General features: G+C 42.1%; 1 protein-coding gene across 6 annotated transcripts in view; it reads right to left on the reverse strand.

The window, feature by feature from the left end:
* Positions 1–20,104, reverse strand: part of LOC125687573 (spindlin-W) — a 141,381-nt gene that overhangs the window by 36,249 nt on the left and 85,028 nt on the right. For 5 of the 6 annotated variants that reach the window (XM_048932761.1, XM_048932767.1, XM_048932766.1 and 2 more), the window contains one exon: positions 2,732–2,780. In XM_048932761.1, the coding sequence (XP_048788718.1) occupies positions 2,732–2,780 (49 nt within the window). Of the gene's footprint in view, positions 1–2,731; positions 2,781–11,753; positions 12,650–20,104 lie in introns of those variants that run through there. The other variant, XM_048932764.1, reaches the window with a different exon arrangement.

Raw genomic sequence — 20,104 nt, forward strand, 5'->3', positions numbered from 1 at the left:
GCAGAAGGCATAGCAGTAGGATCATGCTAGTTTGAACATCCCAGGTATATTCAAAATGTTCAAAAACTATTTTTAATTGCCTGGAGTAAAGACTGTACTTGTTAAGAGCTTCTACCGTAAGGTTTATGAAGTGTGAGAATTATGTTACTGAGCACAAATACCAAATTAAATTTGTGGTTGGTATAACATGAGCGCATGCTATATATAAACTGGCAAAACCATAAATAAGCTTAGGCAAACCTCCAGAGATGATAAACAACCCAGAAGGAGTTAAGAAAAACAACTCTGAGAGCAAATAAACCACATTGTGAACAAAAAGGTCAGCATTGTGACCAGTGGCTATTAAGTTACTATATCACTTCTAGCAATTTTGTTTTAACATGCTCTGGTCAGACTTGTCACTGTCTCAGTCTTTTGAGCCCCACATCGGACTGCACAAGGATTGTTGTGGTTTAACCTGGCAGGCAGCTAAGTACTACGTAGTTTTTTGCTCACTCCCACCCTCCCAGTGGGATAGAGAATCAGAAAGAAAAAAAAAAAAGGAAAACTGCGATTAAAACTATTTACTAAGATAGAAAAGGAAGAGAATAATTATAATAATATATACATACTTACAAAACAAGCACACAAGCACACAATGCAATTGCTCACTAACCATTGACCCATGCCTAGCCAGTCCTCGAGCAGCAGCTGACCCTCAGCCACCTCCTGTCAGTTTTATAGTTTTTCTCATGATGTCATATGGCATGGAATATCCCTTTGGCCACTTTAGGTCAGCTGTCCTGGTTCTCTGACCTCTCAGCTTCTTGTGCAATCCCAGCTCATTCACTGGCAGGACAATACAAAAAGCTTAAAAGTTGCAGTGTCCTTGGCAATAATTAAAAAGTCAGTGTGTCATCAACATTGTTTTTCTCCTAAAGCCAAAACATAGCATCATGCCATACACTATGAAGAAAATTAACTCTGTCCCAGCTGAATCCAGGACAGCTTCACATTCATCACTATCCATTGACACTGACAGAACACTCAAAAGAACAGCCCTATTGAAGCTTACCTATAACCATGGGAAAACCTTCCAAAAGGGTCAATGATTAACTAGCATTTTAGTTAAGAAGAGTTCTGAAAATTAATACACACAGCTCATTTTATCACTTCTTCAGTTTCCCTATTCCATCCAGTTAGCTCCTCCCTCCCCCGTGAACTTTCTGAACCTGGTTTAGAATCTCCCCTACGGTCTTCAAGCATCATTAGACTTGTTCCTCTTTTTCCTTTAAGTGAGGAATATGTAAGTCATCATAACTAAATCAATGACAATGTATGCATTACTAATTCATGATTGGTTGTAACAACTCAGAGTAGCATTGGCATACATTTTTATATATTCATTCATATTCTACTCATTTACTATAAATATGTCAACAGCACTACTTACTATTACTTGTTCATTTCCAAAATGTAAGCACTGAATACCAAATATAAAGAACTATAGTAGTCTCTGTCATTCTCAGAGAAGTCAGTGAGCAGCACACAGTATGTCATCTTGGTTTGCTACAAAATAAAACCTTAACCGAACAATTCTAAAACAATTAGACTAGGCTAAATTAACATAAAACTCAGTTGAGTGCTTAAATGTCTCAAAATCACGTGACTTCAGATCACAGCTTAACATGACCCATAAAAGCCTTTATGCTAACAAATATACAACCTATTTAGCTATTTGAATAAGTGTATATCATCAGAACAATAAAGACAAATCTAGCCACCCTCAAGTACAAAAAAAAACCCACCTCTGATAGTCTTCCCATCATACACTCCTTTCTCTGAGCGGTTGAAAAAGAACAAGAGAAATTAAGTTTTAACCAAGTCTACCTGTCTCTAAACAAATACATGTTTATCTTTGCCTTGTAAGGAGATCGAAAAGAATGAATAGTGAAGAGTTGGTGCAAGGAATTAATTTTACATCAGGTGTTATGTCTGGGAAGCAGTTAATACTAATTCCTATATGTTAATCATAGAAGATATTCCTGCCAGACAAATTGTTTTGGATTGATGCATGTTGTCTACCACCACTATAGGAATTCATACTTAAAATATAACTAGTAGCATCTTAATGCTTCCTCTTTCCCCAGCTTATTTTTTAGAGTTTTCCCACTAGACATGCAGCATTTAGCTGTTAGACATGAAGTTCAAAAATGTCCAAGCTATTGCCTCGATCTTCTATTTACTCATCAATGTTTAGCTGCTACTATTTCAAAACGTAGTAGCAAAAATAATATGTGCCATGAATGTCTAAGATGAGCAAGCATCCTTCACATTCAAATAACAGCCTTATATAAGAAGTGCTTCAGTTTGTTCTTTATAAAAAAAATAAGTGAAAAATCCTTTTCAAAAAATAAAGCTGTAATGAATCCTAGAGTACGTGCTCAACTTCCAGCTTGCAATCTTGTCTCTGAACTGTAGAGTAAATTACATAATTGTATTCACAGGATAATTTCTCTCAGAGTAACATTCAGAAGGATATTTAGAACTCCATCAATGGTGCATTCTTTCCTACCACCCTCCCAAAAGAATTAAAGTCTGACTCTACACACATACACTAGCTGAATACTACTCCACATAGTTTTCATAGTTTACAAGAGCAAAGTGACCAGAACAATTCAGATAAGAGATTTGTAAAATTGTAATTTCAGTTATTGAGAACTATACTTAAGTAAAAATATTAGCAACTTACTTGTGGGAAGTTCTTTTCTTCATCATGCTGGCAGAGACTCTTGCATGACCTACAATATAAAAGATGGAATAACTGAAAAACAAAATCTGTTTATGTACAATGCCAAAAAGGTATCTTAGAGAAAAATTCTTCTTTTGAAGTCAAAATGTAAAAAATTTAAACATTTCATGTTGAAATTGATCAATGAACTCCTAGAATGGAAGAACACTGAGGTGATAGCTTCGTGAGTACATAGTCCTTGCCTAAGTGAAGTAAGGAGTGACTGACCACAATTGCTATAAAAAGTAGAGCTTAACACAAAAGGGATGGGTCTTTGTTCTAGATAAATGGCTACAATAGTTGAGGGAATCAATTGGCCGTGTAACTTTCCCCAGGTTAATTAAGATAAATAAATATAGGCAAATGCATGTCTTCCTGAGTTAGCCAAACCAGAATGTTTGTTTATTTGTGGCTCAGCCAAACCAAGTATAAAAACTCAGTATAAAGCAAACAGCATAAAAACTGTATGCTGAACAGAAAGAACTTTGAAGACACTAATAGACTTCAGTCAGTTTAAACCCATGTATTCCCTCCTAGCAATTGGAGACAGTGCCATGATAGAGACCAACAATGAGAATCACATTTGTATTATGACTGCAACTGCTATATTTAGCAAAGCATAATTTGTACTTGTACTGTTATTGAAGTAAATTGCTGTTTCATTCTGCTAAATTAAAGTCCTTTGTGTGTTAGGGGCCTGTAAGAAGCTGGAACAATTTTTTGGCTCAAAGCTTGTTCAGCAGCACCCATCTGAGACATAACCTGCTCAACAAGCTTTTGGGGTTAATGGTTACCATGAGCATGGTGCTAAGAGAAACATACAGGGCTGGGTGACCAGGAGAAACCTTTTTGGCTGCTGCTTCTTTTTGGGCACTTAAGCTGATTTATGGGCATTGTCTCAGAGGAGAGGATTACCATGCAGTTAGTGCATGTACCTAGCAGCCCACCATATGACAATTGCATGATCAACTGCTGATTTCCCAATGGGAAAGGCATGTACTATGGACATGCTGTTGCAACTACTGTTGCCCCTGACTAACAAAACAGAAGTACCCCTGGCAACTATCATTGCCCCTGACAGAAGTGCCCCTGACAATGAGCTGCTGCCTCTGGTGACCAAAAGGACACTATTGATAAAAACTTGAAGAGTTCTGAAGAAGAACAGGTACTCCCTCCGATGAACTGCAGCTGTGCAAGACGTCGCTGCCTGACTTGCTGCCTCCCTATGGACCAACAAGATGTCTCTGGATCCCTGGTGGTGACTATCCCTGCTTTGTAAACCATTCGCTGGGATTTCTCTCTTTACTTTTGCTAACTTCCCCACATTCCTTAGTAGCTTAGAATTTGTAATAAATAATTGGACAGCATTTGGCTTCTTTTGTTGCCTTAATCTTCCTCTGGAGATATATATATATGTCAAGCCATCTTCTCCAATAATTGGATTGAGAGAGGACCTAAAGGCCTCTGTATGAAGAATGATCCTGGGATGCAACAAAGTATTCTGACAGTTTTAAGGGAAATTGTTTTGCAGAGAGAGCTGACCTTGGTAGTTTACCTTGTTTTGCAATAACTTGTTTTGCAAGCAGGTGTTCCACTTGGGCTCTGTATCATGCATTGGCCACGGGTACAGTGTGCAAGTGGAAAAAACCCTATAGACTCTGGGGTGAATAAAAGCAGGAAAGAGGCTGTGGTGGGGGAGAGAGGAAAAGTGCACTTTGAAGCAGGGGACACCCTGCTGGCACTACCCATCAAATCCACTGCTGGCACGTTCCTTTTTCCTCTCCTTCTCAGCACTTTGTCCATCTCTCAGGAATCAGTAAGTAATAGCGTGCTTGCTTAGGGAGCTTCTGCTTGACGCTTACTGAGATAATCTAAAATGGATACCTGTGTGTATGAGCGTGTGTATGTTGAATAAAACTCATGCTGGTCATGTGCTGGTCTGAGCGCGCAGTTTGCTTGTCTCTGCTCCTGAGACATTCTGTATCTCGGATCCAAACATACCCTGAAACACTGTGTAATGTCAAATAATTTCAAAAAAGTAAACTTTGAGTTCTGATTTTGTTGGGATATAATTAATTTTCTTCCTAGTAGTTAGTGTACTGTTGTATTTTGGATTTGTATGAAAATAGTGCTGATAACACAGCAGTGTTTTAGCTGATGATAAGCAGCACTTACAGTGAATTAAGGGCTTTTCCGTTTCTCACACTTCCAATCCAGCTGGGGAAGCAGGGGGAAAGTGAGCAAGCTACTGTGTGGTACTTAGCTGCCTACTGGGATTGAACAATAACATCTGGCCTTAAACGATAAACCTTTACGTATGGAACATCTAAAAGAACCTGGTCAGGGAGTGTTGGACATGTATACATGTTTAACTTCAGTGTCTATCAATAAAATAAAAAAGCACCTCATGTATCTTTAGAAACATGTTCACAGTCTCATCTATGAATGCTTGAATTTAAACCTATGGAAAAATACAATTGAGTTTCACAACAGATTCAAAGAAACAAATTCTTTAACATTAGGCACATATTCCAAGCATAGCTTTGGCATATGTATTTTGAAAATTAACTTTCATAACAGTAGTAATGTCACAAGAGTCAATCACTGAAATGGCCATTAACCTTAAAGTTTAATTAATATTTTAATCCTTGGATTTTCAGATGGAGAAATAAAGAGGACATATATCAAGTGACAGAAAATTACAGAATTAAAATAAGACTACACTTTATGTTTCTAACACTCAAACTTGTACTGAATACATGGAAAGATAAAATTCCAGCTGCCATTAAAAATGGAGATTCAAATTTTCAAAAATTAGGCTTGTCTGAGACGGATGAAGAATTTGTTGACTCAAACAGCTAGAGAGTTGCCTGTTTGATGGAGTTCCAAAGATTCACCTTTCTTGCAACTCACTGAGTGGGATGGGACAAGTCCCTTTATGCTAATAGCCACAGTAAAGATTCAATTTGTAATTTTAGACTATTAAAAGACCAAGTAAATAGAACTTTCCTTTGCACATTTATAAGAAGTAATAGCTAGAAATTTTAAAAGATGATGTTACAAAAAGTGTGACTAAAAACCCAAAAGACTTTAGGAGTGGACTGCAACCACTAATTGTCATCAAATCATTAGCCAACTCATAGGTAAATGAGGGAAAAAAAATTAAAAGTATATGTACGTATCTTTAAAAAAAATTTTTTTTAAAAAAGTAAAGGAAGGGCATCATCAAAATGTGAACACACAGATTTCATGTTTTCGATTTGCGGTTTATGAGACAAAGTACATGTCATGGTTTTATGATTTTTGGTTATCAGTATTCCACATCATAACATCATGCAGTGCACTTGGAGTTTAAGTGTTAATGCTCAAGTTCCAGGCACCTGTCTGGAAAAGAAGAACTACATACCCCAAGGGGCTCTGTGGTCAGAGAGGAGATATAACCCGTGGAAAGGACACCTGATGGGCTCTTCTTTGTCAGGTTCTCCTCCCTACTGCTCAACCGGACCACGCATCTCACATCAGCTTTATGGTGAGGCCTATCCACCTTTCGGACACTCTCTCTTTATATTTGATTTAATAGCTTCAATTCTAGTTATTTTGTATTATAGTGTGTTATCTTGCATTCCGATACCATATTTACTAAATTAGTTTGTTCCTCCTCAGATCGTTGCCACTGTTTTAAATTATTTTGGGGTCCCCTGTTTCCCTTTTCTGGAGGCGCGGATTCTGCGAAATCCCTCCACCCCCCTGGTCACAGAACTGGGCCAAACCAGCCTGTAAACCGTTGACAGTATGATTTAACTAAATCAGTTCAGGTAGTTAAAACACTGTATAAAAACCCGTCCATATACATTCAGCAGTAATTCAACACAAAACTGATTTTTGTCCTCTGCTAAGAGATTCTGAATCTTATACAGTGAAAAGCATTTAACCTTCCAAAATAAGAAAAGGAATTCTACAATTACACAAAAGGAAGATCTTTTACAGAAGCTGCAAAAACCATAAAGGAGAAGCTATGTCCACTACTAGGAATGAGTGTTTTCCCTATTCAGTAACTACTCACCTTGGATACCTCTTATTTATGATAAGACTCAAGCTATAGACTTTTCTCTCAAATTCACTTACGCCCCAAATTTCTTGTCTATCCATACACAACCTCCATGCATGAAGTTGTCATGGTTTTCTGATTTTTAGTTTTCGGTATTCCACATCATAACATCATGTAGTGCACCGGGAGTTCAAGTGTTAATGCTCCAATTGTGGGTACCTATCCCTGTACGTTGCAGAAGTCATAGAATCTGGACCTTCCGGGTGAGGCGGTCTTTTACTGCCTTGCAGTGAATGTTGGAGGGCATAGATTGATCTAGTTAACTCCATGACAGTTTTTGGTGGAGGATGTGGTCATTAGCTGCTTTTTAGCTTTTAGAACGAATATCTCTCTGCTATCAGAGAGCTTTGTTAGGGAGCTTTATCAGTAGTTCAGGTTTCTGTACTGAAAACCTTAACCTTGAAAGCCCAGGCGTACTGCCAGTATTCTGGGATATTTGTAAACTTTGAGCACTGCTTAGTCCGGGCAGTGCCTTTTTGTTTTTTTTTCTTCTCTCATTAGCCTTCATTCATTAACCCACTTTTAGCAGCTACCAGCGATGAACCCACTATTTATTGTGGGGGTGCTGTCTAAGGAATTAAAAGCCATCATGTTCCTCGTGACATATTGGCCAATTATCAATGTCATGATTTCGTGTTGTGGAATTGTGTTCATATATAAACAAATAAGGGCACTGATGGAGATACCTGCATAGTACTTATATGCAATGTGGTATGATTTGAATTTTGATACATCCCAAATGGAATAGCTAATTTTACAAACAACACTATATTCAGACCGGTTTCCAGGCTTTCTTCTCAGTTTGTCACACATTTTTCGAATGCTGAATTAATGCTCATTTTAGTGGGCATGCTCCTGTGCATGTTGTTAATCTCCCTGAATGTATTCCTATCCATTTGTGTTATGTGAAAGGAGCCTCCTCCAAAACCAGAGAATGCTGACTGGCAGGGAATATGGAGAGGTTTAGGAAGAATCTTAGAAGCATGGGGACGCGCAATGTCATGGGATTTCACTCTTGAACACCTGTTGGATCCCAAGAAACTAAGCCAGTATTTGAGTCAGGGATGGTGCGGCTTGCATAGATCTAAGGAGAGCAAATAATTCAAATTCTTCTGCAAGCTGGTTTTGCTATTAAGTGAAGCAAACTGCAAGGATCTACCTGCCCAGGAGATTCAGTTCCTAGGTATAAAGTGGCAAGATGGGCATCATCACATTCCAGCAGATGTGATTGACAAAATCACTGCTATGTCTCCACCCACTAGGAAGAGAGAAACACAGTCTTTTCTGGGCGTAGTGGGCTTTTGGAAAATGCACATTCAAAACTACAGCCTCATTGTAAGCCCCTTTTATCAAGTGATGTGGAAGAAGTATAATTTTACGTGGGGGCCTAAGCAGCAGCAAGCAAGTAAAACAGGAGATAGCCCGAGCCGTGGCCCTAGGGCCAGTACACACAGGACAGGATGTAAAGAACATACTTTACACTGCTGCTGGGGAGAAAGGTGCCACTTGGAGTTTGTGGCAAAGAGCCTCAGGAAGGGCCCGAGGCCAACCCCTGCATTTTAATTATTGTTTGTTTGTATATATATGTATATATTAAGCACGATGTAGTGATGTAGAATAAGGGGTGGAATGTCATGGTTTTATAATTTTGTTATCAGTATTCCACATCATAACATCATGCAAAGCATGGGTAATTAAAGAGTTAATACTCCAATTATGTGAACTGACACCTTTCCAGAGACCTGGTTCTCAGAAGAGAACAACAACTACATACCCCATGGACTTCACATTCAGATAAGAAGACAAGCCACAGGAGAAAGACATGGGATCTTACTCTCTGGTTCTCTCTTACTCACAGCCTGGCAGTGTGTGGGTGTGCTCCCCAGCCGTGTACCTTCAGATCAAAGTAGGCTTTTCAGTTTCAGAAATTCTCTCTCCCTTATTTTATTTAATTTATTAGCCTCAATTTCTATTATATTGTATTACATTTTGTTGTCTTGCATTCTGATATCATATTTAGCAAAAATTACGTTTTCCTCCTTAGATCGTTGCCGCTGTTCTGTTTTGAGCCCAGCTCCCATCTCCCTACCCTTTCTCTTTTCCCTTCCCATTTTGGGGCCAGGGGGCCTACGGGCCTGCTGCCCCCTGTCACGGGCACAGATTCATCTAGATAACTCCGTGACAGTGTAGTGGGCTTTAGGAAAATGCATGTTCTAAATGATAGCTTCACTGTAAGCCCTGTTTATCAGGTGACACGGAAGAAGTATAACTTTGTGTGGGGTCTTGAGCAGCAGCAGACTTCCAAGGAAATCAAAGAGAAGATAGTCTGTGTATGGAAACTGCTAAGTCACGGCCTGAACCTCTGACTGATCACCTGAGGCGAGCAATGAGTCAACCAGAGGAGCACAGGTGAAGGCAATTCACCTGTGCTGCCAGAAGGGGTGGAGCCTGGCTCTACCTCTCCTAGACCTATTTAAGAGCTGGCTACCAGTAAGGAAGGGTTTCTTCTGGGGATTGTCTCTGCTGGTGTTATGTGAGTGAGCCCAGGGTAAGGGTAAACCTTCTGTTTTTCTTTTTTTGTTATCATAGTCTGCTTTGACAAACTCTCTTGTTTATTTGTTAATTATAACATCTTAATATTTATTGATTATACACTTGGCAAGCCAGGCAGGCAGAGTATACTAAGGCTTACAGCATGTCTTTTCTTTGGGATTTCTATAAATGGGTCAAGGGGGAGAACAATACTCCTCTAGAGAAAATGATTCCAGGGTAGATCCCAGGATTTGTGGCATCTCCCTATTAAAAGCTAGTGGTTATCATTGAAAAATGAGGTCCCTTACGTGTTATGGGAAATATGTCCCCATATTGCATGGTGGATTACTTACAGGGTCTTAGCAAGGATGTGGTGATCACTAAAAAAAGACAACTGGCTGCTTCTGCAGTGGCATGGCCACTATTAAGTGTCTTAAATCATGCAGAAATAAGAAACAACACTTTAGAGAATGAAAACCTACTTTTGAAAGACCGTATTGGAAAAACTAGAGCACGAACTCGGCGTGTTAACAGGGAAGAAGCCAATTCTACATCTTCCCATAGGCCAAGCTTGTAACATTTCAATAAACAATGACCCAACTCCTGAATCAACAGACTTGGTTGATCAGGGAAATAAAAAATCCAAATTAGATCTTCAATATCCAATTCTGACCGATCCACTAGAAGTCCATCCTGTCATAACTCAGAAAACAAAAAATGCAGGACAGACTGGCAGGGGTGCTGCCTCATCTAGTGGCCCCCTGCCTGGACTCATTTACATGTAACAGCCCAGCCATACATGGCAACGGAATTGATGGACTTAGTACAGCGATTTCAGCAGAAGCCTGGAGAAGGTGTGCCGGCTTGGTTATTAAGACTGTGGGATTCTGGGGCAGAAAGTGTTTTGGTCAATGGCCCGGAAATAGCCAAGTTGGCCACCATGACTGTCCATCCTGCTCTCAGGCAGAGGTTATATGTGGGTAATCAATACCTTGATGAAAACCATTCTATAATAGAAGGGTTAATGGTGGCCTGCTGTATGGTATGGCCAAATAAACTGGGTATACCTCTACATAGAGGGATGTGGTCCTCCATGGAGGATCTCCAGAATTATATCCGTGAACTGGGTGTAATAGAGGCTATCTATGAAGACACATTTAATGGCCCTGATATGGTCCTGATATATTTCAGCAGGGGTGAGAGACTTGATTCTACAGCAAGCTCCCTCCCATCTCTATGGCACCCTAGTCTCTATATTAAATCCCCTGGTGGCCTCAGAAGCTGTATTTAAGCCAGTATTTTAAGCTGTATATAAGCCAGCAGGCTGCCCAGTTAGTGGCTGAACTGGGAGAAACAGAACGCCTGCGGACTAGGTGCAACATATGGATGTTGGAAGAAGCAGAGGTCCTGCCAGTAAGTAAAACCAAAATGCTGGCTACTCAAGCTCCTTAATGGGGACCAAAAAGGGTCTCCCGAAAACAAATGCTTAATGATTTAATTGGGCTGGGGTCCAATTTGCTAAGATCAACCGCCAGCCCAACCATGTCCTTCTCCAGCTCTGGAGGCAACTAAAGGGCAATCAAAAATTCCAGAACTGCCCTAAGAAATCAAGGGTAAGGGTTATAGGGAGTACCAACAATGACATAGAACCTAGAAGATTTCATTGTTCCAAATAGGGGGGGAAAAAAAAAAAAGCTGCCTCAGGCCACCATGCCTGAGCCACCAGGAGCGAAAGAATTGGCCATAGCACAATTGATGACATGACAAGGGATGTTAGTCCCCCTAGGGCCTCCAGATGGGATGGGAGGCCCTATGTAGAATTAACGAATTACTGGTCCTGAAAAAATATTCAGAGAATTATGGCGTTAGTGGACACCGGAGCAGAAACATCAATTATCTACAGAGATCCAACAAAATTTGATGGGGACAGAGTGATGATTGGTGGTTTTGGGGGACAGACTATTCCTGTAACCCAAACATGGTTAAAATTAGGGGTTGGGTGTCTCCACCCTGGGAATACAAGGTGTCTATTGCTCCAGTCCAAGAATACATCCTGGGCATAGATATTCTATGGGGTCTGGCTCTCCAAACAACTGTGGGAGAGTTCAGACTTCGACAAAGATGTATCAGTATCCGGGCGGTGCAGGCAATATTAAGAGGCCATGCGAAACATGGGCCTGTTTGCCTGCCAAAACCGCGCCGGTTTACTAATGTTAGACAATATAGACTCCCAGGTGGGCAAGATCAAATATCGAGAATGGTGCAGGAATTAGAAAAAGTGGGCATTATAAGACCTGCACACAGCCTGTGCTATGGGCCCCACTGTCCCAACAGCAAACCAACCAGGAAACAAGAGTTTCATTCGGGTGCCGTGTAAACTCCTTTCTTGAACCTTGGATTTCAGTCATCTTTAGAGGTCGGCGAGTAGTAATAGAGCCTTCGCCTTCATCACACTCTTCCGCACGTCTTCCTTTTGCCTCTGGTGAAGGCGGTGGTTCTGAGGAGGGCGCCTCGCCTGGATCTTCCTCTGCCTCCTCCTCTCTTTTTTGTTCAAGACTCGAAGAAACTCGTTTCCATTTCTTGCCCTCCCCAGGAGCAGCTGGTATTGTTACTGGTGTCTCCTGTGATTGATTAGATTTGACTTGGGGATTTTCCCCCTTGGCTTGAACCTCAGCTGGGAAACTCTCTCTCTCCAGAATGGTATTATATAGGGCACAGTAAGCACAAGCCAAACCCCAAATAAGTTGTACCTCCTTAGATTTATGTAAGTCGCATTGTCCCTGACTCAAAATCTGGCTTAGTTTCTCAGGATCCCACAGGTGTTCAAGAGTGAAATCCCATGACACTGCGGGTCCCCATGCTTCTAAGACCTTTCCTAAACCTCTCCATATTCCCTGCCAGTCATCGTTCTCTAGTTTTAGAGGAGACTCTTCATTACAAATGCGTTGGAGTACATTCAGGAAAATTAACGACACACACACCAACATGAGTATTAATTCAAGATTCAAAAAGTGTTTGACAAACCGAGAAGAAAACCCGGAGACTGGTCTGAACATCGTGTTGTTTGTAAGATTAGCTATTCCATTTGGGATGTAGCTGTTTGTGAAATTAGCCATTCCTTCTGGGATGTAAATGTCAAAATTCAAATCATACCACATTGTAAATAGGTAAAACATAGGTATAAAACAAATAAAACATAATTCTAAAAGCTAAAAAGCAGCGTGCCCCACGTTGGGTGCCAAAAGTCTGTCATGGAGTTGACTAGATCAATCTATGTCCGTGACAGAGGCGACAGGCCTCTGTCCTCCCCCCCCACCCCAGTCCCACAAAAAATGGGAAGGAAGGAAGGGAGGAAAAGAGCAGCAGCAACAATCTATTGAGGAAAACTTATTTTACTATAATATTGGAATAGTAGATAACACAATATATACAATTTAATTGAAATTGAGATTAATAAATCAGACAAGATGAGAGAGAGAGAGTTCCCGGGACCGAGTCAAACCTGAAAAGCTTGGAACGGCTAGGAAAGCACCTTCCAGCACCCACTGCAAGGCAGTAAGAGAGCGCCCCCCCCCACCCGGAAGGGCCAGATCCCGTGACTTCTGTAATGTACAGGGGTAGGTACTTGGAATTGGGGCAGTGACACTTTAATGCCCTGTACACTACCTGATGTTTTGATGTGGAATACTGAAACCCAAAAACAGAAACATAGAACCATGACACTATCATTGTGTCCTAGATCTAGCAAATGCATTCTTCAGTATCCCAATTGCTGTGGAATCACAAGATGAGTTTGCGTTTACATGGGGAGGCCGGCAGTGGACCTTTCAGGTCCTGCTGCAGGGGTACGTGCATTCACCAACGTATTGTCATAATCTATTGGCGTGTGGCCTGGCTGATTGGAGAAAACCTGTTGATGTTAACCTATTTCATTATACTGATGATCTCCTGCTGACAACCGACTCACTGGAGGCAGTCGGTCCGGCGGCAAATTCATTAACCGCCTATTTACAACAGAGGGGATGGGCTATGAATCTCCAAAAGGTGCAAGGTCCAGGCCTGTCCGTAGAATTCCTGGGGGTTGTTTTGGTCAGGAAAGACCAAAGTACTACCCAGTGTTGTCAATGATAAGGTTGAGGTGTTCCCAGTCCCTACAGCATCGAAGCAGCTGCAAGAGTTTCTAGATATGTTGGGTTACTGGCGTTCCTTTATACCTCACCTAGTGCAGCTGCTAAGGCCACTGTACAGACTCTCAAAAAAGGGGCAGCTATGGGACTGGGGGAAAACCGAACAGGATGCTTTCCAACAAGCAAAACTGGCAGTTAAACAAGCTCAGGCATTGGGTATATTCGATCCTACCCTCCCAGCTGAGTTGGACGTTCATGTTACTCAAGACGGCTTCGGTTGGGGCCTGTGGCAACGCCAGAGCTCTGTTCGGACCCCCATTGGTTTCTGGTCTCAGGTATGGAACGGAGCAGAAGAAAGATAGATTATGATTGAAAAACAGTTATTGGCTGCCTATTCAGCATTACAGGCAGTAGAGCCATCTGGTTACATCAGAAGCTATAGTGTGCTGGACAAAAGACAATATGGGCAGCTGGTAAAGCATGGGGACTGCCCATACAATTATCTTATATTGTCCTGGCATGCCAGGATTGCGACACTTGCTCCAAGAGAAGACCAAGATCATTGCCGGAAACAACAGCCCATCTTGCTAGAGGACACAGTCCTCTCCAGCGATCCAGCGATAGCAGGTTGATTACATCGGGCCCCTTCCTCACTCCGAGGGGGCAAGGTACGCCCTGACCTGCGTCGGCACTGCAAGTGAGCTACTGCAGGCCTATCCAGTACCAAGAGCAAACCAGGCGTATACCATCAAGGCACTCACTAAGCTGATGTCTGCCTACGGGACACCTCAAGTCATTGAGAGCGACCAAGGGACTCATTTTACTGGTGCAACGATACAGCGCTGGGCAGAAGAAAATAGCATTGAATTGTGAGTCCACCTGCCACATAATCCAACGGGGGCAGGCCTTATTGAACGTTATAATGGTATTCTTAAGGCTGCCCTGAAGACAGACTGCCAGTCCCTGCAGGGGTGGACGAAAAGACTGTATGAAACCCTGCGGGACCTGAATGAAAGACCTAGGGACGGCAGACCCAGTACCCTGAGAATGTTGCAGACGACATGGGCCACCCCGCTTAGGATCCAATTTACGGGCACTGATCATCAGGTAAGACCCCAGATTGGTAATGAAAATGATCTGCTCCCTGCCCCTGAGAATTTAGATCTGGGTACCCATAAAATAAAATGGCCCTGGAAGGTGCAGGTAGGACCCAAGTGATGTGGCCTACTTGCACCTTGGGGGAGATTGTTGGAGGTGGGAGGCTCAGTAGTCCCTCCAGTAATAGGTACATGGCCTACTGATATTGTGGTCAACACTCCGATCTTTATTGCTAAAGGGACCCCCATCATGTCCCTGTGGCAGATCAGGACACCTCCTTTGGTGCCTGATATCGTTATGCAGCTGCAGACATCCGGCCAGAAGGTGTGGTACAGGCAGCCAGGGCGTGCCCCAGTACAGGCGGAAGTGTTGACCCAGGATAGAAATACGGCTTATGTATCTTGCCCTGGAGAGCAGACCTTCCCCTCCTGGTACCTCTGAAACATCTGTATTATTCCCTGTGAGCCTTCAGGACCAACAGAAGGAACAAAATGCCATCAAGCGTTCCAGTGTTGCTGTTAGATCACGTACAACACCCGGTGATGGTCTGCATGGGACTGATGGAACATGGAACGGACCTGCACCTCAGGACCTCATGTCTCCAGTAACATTATTGAGCACTGGCCCATAGAAGAATATGGACATTCACTGATCATCACTCGTCTTGAATTGTACCAACACACGTCGTGATGAAAATTGTGTAAGCGTCGCAATATACCGGATCTCTGTATTAGGGGAAGCTTACCCTTTAGTTAACCTGATCATTGGATCACACCGTGAAGGGGTGGAGTGTATGGGAACTGCTGAGTCAAGGCCTGAACCTCTGATTGATCACCTGAGGTGAGCCATGAGTCAGCCAGAGGAGCACAGGTGAAGGCAATTCACCTGTGCTGCCAGAAGTGGTGGAGCCTGGCTCTACCTCTCCTAGACCTATTTAAGAGCTGGCTACCAGTGGGGAAGGATTTTTTCTGGAGATTGCCTCTGCTGGTGTTTTGTGAGTGAGCCCAGGATAAGGGTAAGCTTTTTGTTTGTTTGTTTGTTGGTTTTTTTTTTTTGTTAACATAGTCTGCTTTGTCAAACTTTCCTGTTTATTTCATAATTATAATATCTTAATATTCATTGATTATACAGTCTGAGCTGTGGTCTTGGGACCAGTACAGACAGGTCAGGATGTGAAGAACATCCTCTACACTGCTGCTGGAGAGAAAGGTCCCACTTGAATTTTGTGGCAAAGAGCATCAGGAGGGACCTGAGGCCAACCCCTAGGATTTTGGAGTGAAGCGTACAGGGGGTCTGAAGAGGTAGCATACTAAGTAAATTACTCCAGTACCATATTTAGTAAATCAGTTTGTTTCTCCTCAGATTGTTGCCACTGTTTTTAATTATTTGGGATCCCGTTTCCCCTTTCCGGAGGCGCAGATTCACAAATCCCTCCACCCTACTAGTTACAGACCTGGGCTGAACCAGTCCGTAAATTGTTAACAATTTAACATCTTCTGTTTTTATACTTACAGACTAAGGCCGAAATTGAAGTTACCCATTGAGTCTATGTGCCTGAATCCATCTTTATTCAAGTGAATTACCTCATCAATATAGTTTTTCTGCTGCAGATATAAATGCACAATAACACTATAGATTACTTGTAGGGTCTAAGTTGAGTTGCATCCAGATAAATTTTGAAATTACATCTGAACTTGAAGGGAGAGGGGAGTGTTTCAGATGTTGTAGTATTGTGGGTTTTTTCCCCCACTCTGGAAAGCATTGTCCTTTCTCCTAACAAGGTATAGTCAAGCAATAATTCTTGCAAGTAAGGATTTTGAAATAAACACAAGTCTAGTGATAAAGCATTAGAAACAAAGTGCTGGCACAGTTTAAGTATGTGAGATTTAAAAATTGTTTTTATTTTTTTCCCAGCCTCACATATTAGGTAGGGTATGTTTGGATAAGCAAATAGTGAGAGGCTCAACTGTCAAGATTAGGGAAATGGGTTAGATAGTCATGATAAACAAGAGTGTCATGGTTCTATGTGGTTTTTTTTTTGTTTTTGGGTTTCAGTATTCCACATCAAAACATCATGTAGTGTACGGGGCATTAAAGTGTTAATGCCCCAATTCTAGGTACCTATCCCTGTACATTATAGAAGTCACGGGATCTGGCCCTTCTGGGTGGGGGGGATGCTCTTGCTGCCTTGCAGTGGGTGCTGGAGGGTGCTTTCCTAGCCGTTCCAAGCTTTTCAGGTTTGACTCGGTCCCAGGAACTTTCTCTCTCTCATCTTGTCTGATTTATTCATCTCAATTTCAATTAAATTGTATTATATTGTGTTATCTTGTATTTTGGTATTATAGTAAAACAAGTTTTGGTCCATAGATTGTTGCCGCTGCTCTTTTCCTCCCTTCCTTCCTTGCCTTTTTGGTGGGACTGGGGTGGGGGGGGAGGGCAGAGGCCTGTCGCCCCTGTCACGGACATAGACTGATCTAGTCAACTCCGTGACAGATTTTTCAGTGCCCAACGTGGGGCAGCTGCTTTTTAGCTTTTAAAATGAATCTTCTTTTCTCTCTGCTCTTAGAGAGCATCGTTAGGGAGCATTATCAGTAGTTCAGGTTTCTGTGCTGGAAAACCTGACCTTGAAAGATTAGGCGTACTGCCAGTGTTCTGGGATATTTGTAAACTTTGAGCACTACTTAGTCTGGGTAGTGCCTTTTTTTTTTTTTTTTTTTTTTTTTTTTTTCCTCTTGTTGTTAGCTTCAATTCATTAACCCCTTTTTAGCAAGCACCAGTGATGAACCCACTTGTTATCCTGGAGGTGCTGGGTAAAGGATTAAAAGCAATGATGTTACTAACAACCTACTGGCCAATAATCCATCTCACGCTTGTGTGTTGTGGAATTGCTATCATATATAACTACCTGAGGGCACTGATGGAGACACCTATGTTTTACCTATATACAATGTGGTATGATTTGAACTTTGACATTTACATCCCAGAAGGAATGGCTAATTTCACAAACAGCTACATCCCAAATGGAATAGCTAATCTTACAAACAATCTTGGTTTGCTGTTGGGACAGCGGGGCCCATAGCTTGTCTCTAGATGGTAATGAAGCTTGCCAACTAGGTGCCATTGCCAGAGATCCAGCTATTGATAGAGGAATTAGTCGACGTTCGGATGAGGCTACCATCCTCTGGGAACGAGTGTTAATAGCCGTGAAGGAAAAGTATCCCTTCAAAAATGGCTTGAAGATTGTGATGAAAAAATGGGATACAGTTGAAAAGGGTATCCAGTATTTGAGGGAAATAGACGTGGTGGAAATGTTGTATGACCCTAACTTTGTTCCTAACCACCCACACCAAGACCGCGACCCTGAAAAAGTGAGGACAATGCCTGAGATATGGCAGAAACTCGTGAGAACAGCGCCGGACAAATATGCCACTACACTAATGTCAGCATGTGACAGATACCAGGAACAACAAAGAACACAGTGAGTTTATGAATTAATTCTTACGCTCCAAAACTATGAACAATTACTATCCCCAATTCATGCTGCTGTTGCTGCAATCTCAAAAGTGATGGAACAACTGACTGAAACGCGGGAGCAAATGTCTCAACTGATTAACCGTAACCAACCTGTAACAGTATCAGAGACGCTTGATGAAGATCAGGATAATCAAAAGAGTCTAATGAAGGAGATGATGAAATTCATGTGAGCCCACCTAACTAAAGACAATGGACCTTCCTTCTCACGTGCACCATCAAAAATCTCAGCTGTTAGAGGCAAACGCTCTCCGGCTCAAGTAAGGAATAATACACCACGAATTGTCTTATGGTATTACCTACGTGACCATGGAGAAGACATGAGGAAGTGGCACCGTGAACCTACTGCTGTACTACGAGCACAGGTGAAAGAATTACAAGGCAGATCAACCACCAGTGCAGTTGCTCCAGATACCACAGGTAATGAATAAAGGGGCCCTGCCCTCAGTCGGGGGGGAAAGGGATAATAGAGTATATTGGACTGTGTGGATTCGATGGCCTGGCACATCAGAACTACTGAAATATAAGGCCCTGGTGGACACTGGTGCACAGTGCACTCTGATGCCCTCGAGTCATGAAGGGACAGAATCAATCCATATTTCTGGAGTGACCGGGGGCTCTCAAGAATTGACTGTATTGGAGGCTGAGATAAGCCTCGCTGGTAAGGACTAAGTTACGTACTTCAAGACCATACTCTAAACACTATTCTTATCCGCAAAATTGCATCACTTATGCATATTCCTTTTTATGCATATTCCTTTGCATCGCATTCATATTCCTATTTGTACAACAGAAGCATGTGAAAGACTATTTCCCTAATAGGTGCTTACACTAAAGTACAGAGACAGCACAAAAAGACAATATGTTCCAACATTAGTAATTAGACAACTAATTAGATGTGTACCATGTAAGTACCATCCATAAAAACATGGTGAACCACCACTGCCTCACAAAGGAATAGTTATAGATAAAAAAAAATACCTTAATTACTTTCACCTCTTATTTGTGAGATGTTGTCTAACCCATGCAATTTGCATGGAAATGGTTGCAAGCCCTGTTCCTTCAAAGCTCATTATAATAGATTCACAATAACAATATTTATAAGTGTTGCCCTATTTTGCTATTTTCCTTCTGGTGGCTTCAAATCAGTGGGCAGCTGAGTTCCACTACACTGCTCTTTTACCCCCCACTCGTGAAAGGAACAGAGAAAAAATATGATTAAAAAAAAACAACTTCATGGGATAAGTACAGGGAGAACACTCCCCAATTACCATCATGGGCGAAACAGACTCAGCATAGGGAGATAAATGTAATGTATTGCCTAGTGATAACAGACTAGAGCAGTAAGAACTAAAAGCAAACTAAAAACATCTTTCCCCCCATCCACACTCTTCTACCTCCTCCCAGTGGCCAAAGGGAATGGGGAAGTTGCAGTCAGTCCAAAACACTAAGTCTCTGCTCCTCCTTCTTCCTCGCACTCTTCACCTGCTCCAGCATGAGGTCCCTCCTACGGGATGCAGTCCTTCTCAAACTGATCCAAGATGTTGTCCCCATGGGCTGCAGATCCTGCCAGACCAACTGCTCCACTGTGGGCTCCTCTCCACAGCCTGCAGTTCCAGCCCAGAATCTTCTCTTGCCTTGACTCTCCATGGGCTGCAGCCTTCTTCAGGTCATATCCACCTGCTATGGTATGGGATCCTCCATGAGCTGCAAGGGGACAATCTGCTCCACTATGGTCTCCTCCATAGGCTACAGGAGGACTGCTCTGGCACCTGGAGTACCTCCTCCCCTTCCTTCTTCACTAACCTTACTGTATGCAGGATTATTTCTCTATACATTTTCTCACTCCTTTCTCCCAGCTGCTGTGGCACAGGCTTTTTTTTTTTTTTTTTTTTTTTTTACCCTTTGTTAAATATGCTCTCACAGAGGCACAACCTG

This window comes from Lagopus muta, assembly GCF_023343835.1.
Source record: "Lagopus muta isolate bLagMut1 chromosome W unlocalized genomic scaffold, bLagMut1 primary SUPER_W_unloc_1, whole genome shotgun sequence".
Taxonomy (NCBI): Eukaryota; Metazoa; Chordata; class Aves; order Galliformes; family Phasianidae; genus Lagopus; species Lagopus muta.